Genomic DNA, 8,626 nt, shown 5'->3' with positions numbered 1-8,626 from the left:
TGTATAGGAAGAAACTACAGATGCTGGTTTAAACTGAAGATAGACACAAAAAGTTGGAGTAACTCAGCGGGTCAGACAGCATCTCTGGAGAAAAGGAATAGGTGACGATTTGGATCGAGACCCTCCTTCAGACTGAGAGTCAAGGGGAAAGGGAAACGAGAGATATAGATGGTGATGTAGAGAGATATAGAACAAATGAATTAAAGATATGCAAAAAAGTGAACATGATAAAGGAAACAGGCCATTGTAAGCTTGCGCTAGGTGAGAATGAGCAGGATCTTACAGCAGGATCTTACAGTCAGGCATGGAAATCGCTATCAAAACATGCGGGGGACACAATTTCTTGGCGGCCGCGTGCGCGTATGCGCCCACACACGTGAGGCTTCGGCCATGGGCCCTGTGGACGGTCACATCGGGAGCTGACCTGGTTGGTGACCGACTCTGAACTCTAGCAACAGCAGCTTCATCCGCCCCGAATTGTGGGGCTTGAATTGGCCCGTTCATGGGGTCTTTCATCGGCCGGCGGGGGCTTCAACATCGGGAGCCTTGATCGCCTCGATGCATCAGTTTGATTTTAAGCCTCGCGGGGCGCTGAAAGGCCCCGCGAATGGGCGGATTCAGCCCTTAGAAAACGGCTGATAAAGTCTGGATTACATAACATGGGGGGGGGGGTCGTCCCCCACCTCTCAAAGCGGGGGGGGGGGGGAGGGGAAGGGGAAGGGGAAGAGACGTGTCCCCCCTTTCCTCCCCCCCCCCAGGATTTCTGCCCCTGGCTGTAGTTGTATAAGAGATTGGTGTGGCTGCATTTAGAGTACTGTGTTCAGTTCTAGACACGGGGTCAAAGAGCGTTCACGTCGCGGCCCTGTTTCCACCAATCTTTCCACCAGCACGCACAAGAAGCGACAAGACAGACACCATTGTATGCAGATGCCGAGAAGTGTGTTCAGCTCTGGCTGAACAACTTCTAATCTTGTGGGGGACTAGATAAGAAGTAGTAGTTCTGGGCACCATGTTATAGAAAAGATGTTGGCAAGCTGGAAAGGGTACAGAGAAGATTTAAGGACCTGTCCCACCGCGGGGACCTAATTGGCGAGTGTAGAAGAGTTTAGGAGTGTATGAAAAAGTGTCATGTTGAAGACCTCCTTCGACTATGTAGAAGATCTGCTTCGACTATGTTGAAGACTAGCTTCGACTAGTTTCGGGAAAATTGGACACCGAATAGTGGAGAGTGTAGACGACCTCCTTTGATCTCCTTCGACCTCCTTCGACTATGTTGAAGACTACCTTTGATTACCTTCGACTGCCCTCGATTACCTTCGATTAGCTACGAATAACATGCCGACCTATGACTTTGACTAAACCTATGAGTAAAAAAAATATCGATTTTTTTTTTTCCATGACGACCCTTTTTTACTCGCGGCCATTTTTCAGCATGCTAAAAAAAACGCCGCGACCTAACTGAGGCCTCGAGTACACGGGGACCACTCTTGAGCATGAAGGAGAGTTACAAAGACCTCGTGTCGACCATGATGCGAGTATGAGTCGAGGGCAAACTCTTCTAAACTCGCCAATGAGGTCCCCGCAGTGGGACAGGCCCTTTACAAGGATGCTGCCAGGGCTAGGGAGTCTCAACTATAGGGAGAGGAGTAGGCTGGAACTCTATTCCATGGAGTTCAGGAGGATGAGGGGTGATCTTATTGACAAGTTTAGATTATTGTCACGTGTACCGAGCTACAGTCGAAGGCTTTTGATGCTTTTTGTTAAAGGGGTGTAATTGAATAGGTGTAATTGGATGAAACAATGCAAATGGAAGGGATTTAAGAACTGCAGATGCTGGACACCCTCGGCACTCCTGTGGCCGCTGACTTGCCCTTCTGAGTCATTGTGTGCGGAGTAAACGAACGCTGGATTTACTCACCCTGTGTTGTGTTGAGTCAATACCTGTGTTGCTGTGCCAGGATCCTGGGCCGCATCCTCTACTCTCCGCTCCCATTCCCGGGGCCGCCCGGAGTCCTCCAGCATCCCGGCTTCCACCGCGAATGTCAATGAAGCGTTCGCCTGTGGAGAGGACAAGACGGCGGCGGCGGCGACGGACTGAGTGACTGACTGACGGGAGTGAGTCTCCCAGCGCACACGTCCTGAGGCGGGGAAAGCAGCTGGGAGGGGGCTTTGCTTCTCGCTGACGGTAACGAGCAGCCGGAGCCATGCACTGGGGCGCGGAACTTTGGGTGAGTGAGTGAGGGGATTATTGTTATTTGTTTCGCCGGCAGCGGGGGCCGAGGCGACGGGCGGGCGGGCGGCGTCGTCTGGAGCTGGTTGGCAGGGCGATGGCTTTCACATGCACCCAGCCAGCTCTCAGCCCGCTTGGTTTGTCTCCTTTGCAAAGGGCGGCCGGTATTATTTTTTTGGGGGGGGGGGGGGAAGCAACGGCTTCTGTGTAATTTTATTCCTCCTGTCAAAACACCTGGGTGGGGGTGGGGTGGGGGTGGGGGGGGGGGGGGGAAAGAGTTGAACTGTTTCTTTTGTTTTGAACCCGATGGAGCGAGGGAGAGGGAACTCTTTGTGCCGAGAGGACGCTCGCTTGGTCGCTCGGTCGGTTGGTTTTTGAGCCGGGCGACTGCATTGTTTGTCGGGCTGGTTTGCAGGCAGGACAATCCCTTCTCTGGTGCCTGAACAAAGCAGTCGGTTGAAATGGGCGGTGGGAGGGGGGCAGTTGAGACCACAGGGCTGCCAGGTCCATCGCTCATCATTTAAACCATTGTCTCATGCCTCTACTTACTTGGTTGTCAAGATTGAGGGATTTCGCCTCGGCGTTGGGTATAAATATTAGTGGCGAACGCACCCCGATGTGAAAATAAGTGGTCATTTAGACGGTTCTGCTTGGCACACCTTTACTTTATTTTGTTATCGTGGCTTGACATGTTTTTTTAAAATACATTTCCTTGAATGGAATTTGTTTTGCAACTTCCAAAACGGTCACTTGTTCGATCCTGTTTGTTTTGTGTAAATAAGAATGGGAGTGCGGCCAGGGCCAGATCACATATTTTTCATGGAGTGCTTTCTGAACAGACCAGCAGGTAGACGGCCGTAATTTTGATGAGAGAAATGAAAATGGTTCACACTCGATTTGGCTGGTCCGAAGCGATGGTACATTTTCTTTGGCTACAATATAGACAGCGTGGCGGTTTATCTGTTTTGCATAAGTTCTACGATAGCAAAGAGACAGACAAGTCACTAGTCTTTTCCTGATTTATCGCGCTTGGTGTGTAATTTCTCCTCATTGTCTACTCGGTAATGTGAATGTTGACAGGTCCGCCAGTTTTTACACAGGAGAATAGAATTGCCCTAGGTAGTCAAGCTGTTCAAAGAGGACAAAGAGTGAGTTCTTGTCATAGGTAGCGAAACAAACAAATATGAGTAAGAACTACGAAACACCGGGATTTTGGTTAGCTATCCTAAAAAGAGCAATCCAGTACAACGAAAATAATATAATTTTAGCCACATTTCCTATACGTAGTTATTCAAGTTACACTGGAAAGAAAATATCATAAATACAAAAAACTCTTGATGTCAAGGGTAAAACCATTGAACCTGAAGAAAAATGTTGAATAATTAAAAAATATTGAGATATTCAATCTAATGTGAATTGGTGTATGTGACTAATAAAGAACCTTTGAACCTTTAATGTGATTTTAGACACAAGACTCTTTACATATAAATGCACAATGCTGGCAAATAGTTTTAAATTTCAGTGTTTGGAATGCAGAATACACTTATTGGTAAATCTCTTTATCTTTGCCCTTTCTCGACTCAGATTGGATTAACTAATGGAAAAGGATAGTGGTCTGAAAGGCTATTATTAACCAATTTATATTGAGGAAGTAAAGATAAATGCAATATTATAATTACACAGAATCTGCAATTGCCAAAAGGGTGACTGCAAAATTTAAATCCATTAATCACAGTACCCTCCATAATGTTTGGGACAAAGACCTATCATTTATTTATTTGCCTTTGTACTCCACAATTTGAGATTTGTTATAGAAAAAAATCACGTGGTTAAAGTGCACATTGTCAGATTTTTATAAAGGCTGTCTTTATACATTTTGGTTTCACCATGTAGAAATTACAGCTCCTAAATTTCCTCCAGTCTTTCCATCACCTTTGGAAACTTTTATTGTTGTTTATCAACATGAGGACCAAAGTTGTGCCAATGGAAGTCAAAGAAGCTATTATAGAGACTGAGAAACAAGAATAAAACTGTTACAGACATCAGCCAAATCTTAGGCTTACCAAAATCAACTGTTTGGAACATCATTAAGAAGAAAGAAAGCACTGGTGAGCTTACTAATCACAAAGGGACTGGCAGGCCAAGGAAGACCTCCACAGCTGATGACAGAAGAATTATCTCTATAATAAAGAAACAAATCCAAACACCTGTCCGACAGATCAGAAACACTCTCCGGGAGTCAGGTGTGTACTTGTCAATGACCACTGTCTGGTGAAGACTTCATGAACAGAAATACAGAGGCTATACTGCAAGATGCAAACCATTGGTTCGCCGCAAAAATAGGATGGCCAGGTTACAGTTTGCCAAGAAGTACTTAAAAGACCCATTCTTTGGAAAGTGAACCAAAATGTCTCACACGTGACTAGATATCATCACAAAGCAATACAGTAAAAAAAATTATTGTAAGAGATTAATCTTATTAATTGCTATTTTCCTACCTACAGAATTATAATTCATGTCTGCTAAAGATATGAACATTCTAGCTTTTTAAAATGCTCAGAGTTTGTACAATGCTTCTGTGTGATGTCACATACGTGACCAGTCATATTTGACCTCTTATCCTAAACAAACATTGTCAGCATAACATATAAAAATTTCACTTGATAAGCTGAAAAAAAATATGAATCATATATGCAGTACAAAACAATATACCTGTAATGCTTTCAGAATTAGAAGAGATGTATTCCACATTTTTCATCTGTTGGGTCACACACGTGACTAAGAATGGGCCAAAGGATCAATCACAGTTTTGTGGACAGATGATATGAAGATTAACTTATATCAGGTGATGGCAAGAGCGAAGTATGGAGGAGAGAAGGAACTGCCCAAGTTCCAAAACATACCACCTCATCTGTGAAACACGGTGGTGAGGGTGTTATTGCCTGGGCATGTATGGCTGCTGAAGGAACTGGCTCACTTATCTTCATTGATGACACAACCATCTCTTCACCTCTGCCTATTCTTAGCCCCACGTCCCCCTCCCTTTTCATCTGTGCTTGAATTGCCTCATATTGTGTTTTGAATTGAATTCTGTCTTTAATTTGTGTACTAGTCATCTCTCTACTATTTATTTCATTCAGCCCCCAAAACAAGCATAAGCTAAAGATGGCTGCAAAACAGTCCTGGCAGAGCATCACCAGAGAAGACACCCAGCAACTGGTGATGTCCACGAATCACAGACTTCATGCAGTCATTGCATGCAATGGTTATGCAACAAAATACTAAACATGATTACTTTCATTTACATGACATTGCTGTGTCCCAAACATTATGGTACCCTGAAATGGGGGACTATGTATAAACACTGTTGTAATTTCTAAATGGTGAAACCAAAATGTATAAAAATGGCCTTTATTAAAATCTGACAATGTGCACTTTAACCACATGTGATTTTTTTTTTCCTTCTATTACAAATCTAAAATTGTGGAGTACAGAGACAAATAGATTAATGATGGGGCTTTGTCCCAAACATTATGGAGGGCACTGTAGATTCTGAACTGAGGGAGTTACAATTTGCCCATGTTAAATTGATTCATTAATAATTAACTATCACATGTATTGTGATGTTTTATTTAAAAAACTCAATTTGGAATTTGCTGTTACGCTATGTATTTAGTCAGATTAAGATTGTTACTTGGTTACAAAGAGTTTCCAGATTTGGCTACATGGGTATGAAAGTCCGTTAATGTCTCCAGGGTGGAATTGCAATGTGAGAATAACCAGGACATCCAGTAGCCAGTTAAAGATAAATGTAAAGTGTTTCAGGTTTGGAAGATCCACCATGCTTCATGTAGTCTACACATGGAGTTGGTTATGTACTAACCATGTACTAACTTCTATCCGGCACTCAAATACACCTGGACCATTTCCGACACTTTCCTACCATTTCTTGACCTCACTAACCCCATCGCAGGTGATAGACTTCTGACCGACATCCACTATCAACCCAGTGACTCCCATGGCTATCTAGACTACACTTCTTTCCACCCTGCTTCTTGTAAGGACTCCATCCCCTACTCCCAATTCCTCCGTCTACGCCGCATCTGCTCCCAGGATGAGGTGTTCTACACCAGGGCATCAGAAATGTCCTAATTCTTCAGGGAACGGGGGTTCCTCTCCCCTACTATAGATGAGGCTCTCACCAGGGTCTCTTCAATACCCCGCAACACTGCTCTCTCTCCCCATCCCCCCCCCCACCCCACCCGGAGCAAGGGCAGAGTCCCCCTAGTCCTCACCTTCCACCCCACTAGTTGTCACATACAACAAATAGTCCTCCGTCATTTTCGCCACCTCCAACGTGACCCCATCACTGGCCACATCTTCCCATCTCACCCCCCCCCCCCCCCCCCCCCCCCGTCTGCATTCCGCAAAGATTGCTCCCTCCGTAACTCCTTGATCAATTCTTCCCTTCCCACCCTTCCCACCCCCTCCCCGGGCACTTTCCCTTGCAACCGCAGAAGATGCTACACTTGCTTTATCTCCCCCCTCAACTCGATTTAAGTACCCAAGCCGTCGTTCCAGGTTCACCTGCACCTCCTCCAACCTCACCTATTGCATCCGCTGCTCTAGATGTCAGCTGATCTACATCGGTGAGACCAAGCCTAGGCTTGGCGATCATTTTGCCAAACACCTCCACATTAACCAACCTGATCTCCCTGTGGCTCAGCACTTCAACTCCCCCTCCCATTCCGAATCTGACCTTTCTGTCCTAGGCCTCCTCCATGGCCAGTGTGAGCACCACCAGAAATTGGAGGAGCAGCACCTCGTATTCCGCTTGGGCAGTCTACACCCCAGCAGCTTGAACTTTGACCTCCAATTTCCGCTAGCCCTTGCTGTCTCCTCCCCTTCTCAGCTCTCCCTCAGCCCTCTAGCTCCTCCTCTTCCTTTCTTCATCTCTTTCTCCCCCCCCCCCCCCTCCACCTTACATCAGTCTGAAGAAGGGTTTTGACCCGAAACGTTGCCTATTTCCTTCGCTCCATAGATGCTGCCTCACCCGCTGAGTTTCAACAGCACTTTTGTCTACCTTCGATTTTCCAGCATCTCCAGTTCCTTCTTGAACATAGTTGGTTATCAGTGACTGGTTGAACCTCCTGTGCTCTTACTACCCACTGTGTGTCATAATCAGGAAGACAGAAGAGACTGCAATAACTGGAATCTTGAGCAAAAAATAAAAGTGCTGGAGGAACTCTGTGGGTCAGGTAGCATCTGTGGAGGGAAATGGACAGATGATGTTTTGGATCTGGACCCTTCTTTGGATTGATCAAGGCTTCACACCCAAATGTCACTTGGCTAATTCCCTCCATAGATACTGCTTGACCCACTGAGTTCCTCCAGCAGTTTTCTTGTCCTGATTATGAATATAGTTGTGCTTCTTTCTTAAGAGAAACTAACAATCTCTCTTAAATGTGATGGATTTCAGGCAATCCATATGCTGTCTACACTCTGCTCCTATTAGATGGGAGTTATCAGATGGTCAATGAGTAGCGTTATTGTTGTGGGGTCTTTGAGAACTTAAGTATTATTATTCTTGCAACACTTATTTTCTTACTGCTGTTTTGGGGTCCGGTTTTGGAGATAAGAACGGGGTTAGTACTGATCGATCCAACAGTCATTGGCACCTGTTATGGCATGGGTGATGTCATCCTTGTGGGTTATCATATTTCGTTTTTTTTATGGCTTGGGGCAGCCTTGAATCCATGCTGACTCTTGGGCAATCCTGCTAATTGAGTTAATTAAGATAAAAATCAACTAACTACATCTTGCTACATTGCTGGAAACTGGTGGAGTGCATCAGGCTAGGACACAATTTGCCTTAAGTCTGAGGCATTCAATTTTCAGAAAATCGGTTAACCTTTGCTACCTGTAATTGTTTCGTAAAAGGAGGGCCAGCTTAGTGTAGCTAGTGGCGGTTGTGTACATTAATCCTGCAATAAGGGGTGAACCTAGCCACACACTTTGGTATATAAGATCATTCATTGAATAATTTTTTGAATAATTGTCAGTAGACAACTTATTTCTGGCTTCAGATGTTGAAATATTTACTGTAAATTAGTGATAAACATACCAAAGTGCGATGCGGAACATACACAAAAGAAAGCGTGGAGCGAACAAATATGCAAATCACGATTATTAATTAAATAATGCTGAGGCATGTTAGATTTTGAGTTCATTTTCATCATTTGGGATAATTGAATGTTTTCCTTTGTTTTCGTGCTGTTAGATTTGCATCTTAAAATGGGTGGATACAACAACCAGTGAATAAAATAAAACATATTACAACAAAAAGATGATTTGTACGAAATGTCAGAGTTGTGAACGTATAACTGCTATCTACCT

General features: G+C 44.7%; 1 protein-coding gene across 5 annotated transcripts in view; it reads left to right on the top strand.

Moving 5' to 3' along the window:
- The first annotated feature begins 2,032 nt into the window (after window positions 1-2,032).
- The window catches only part of fnbp1l (formin binding protein 1 like), a 110,006-nt gene continuing 103,412 nt past the window's right edge, over window positions 2,033-8,626 (top strand). For 3 of the 5 annotated variants that reach the window (XM_033028927.1, XM_033028929.1, XM_033028926.1), the window contains exon 1: window positions 2,046-2,228. In XM_033028927.1, coding sequence (XP_032884818.1) covers window positions 2,205-2,228 — 24 coding nt within the window. In that variant the 5' untranslated portion in view covers window positions 2,046-2,204. Of the gene's footprint in view, window positions 2,229-8,626 lie in introns of all 5 variants that reach the window. The other 2 variants (XM_033028931.1, XM_033028930.1) reach the window with 2 other exon arrangements.

This window comes from Amblyraja radiata, chromosome 10, assembly GCF_010909765.2.
Source record: "Amblyraja radiata isolate CabotCenter1 chromosome 10, sAmbRad1.1.pri, whole genome shotgun sequence".
NCBI classification, from domain to species: Eukaryota; Metazoa; Chordata; class Chondrichthyes; order Rajiformes; family Rajidae; genus Amblyraja; species Amblyraja radiata.
This window is presented reverse-complemented; position numbering and strand designations above follow the sequence as displayed.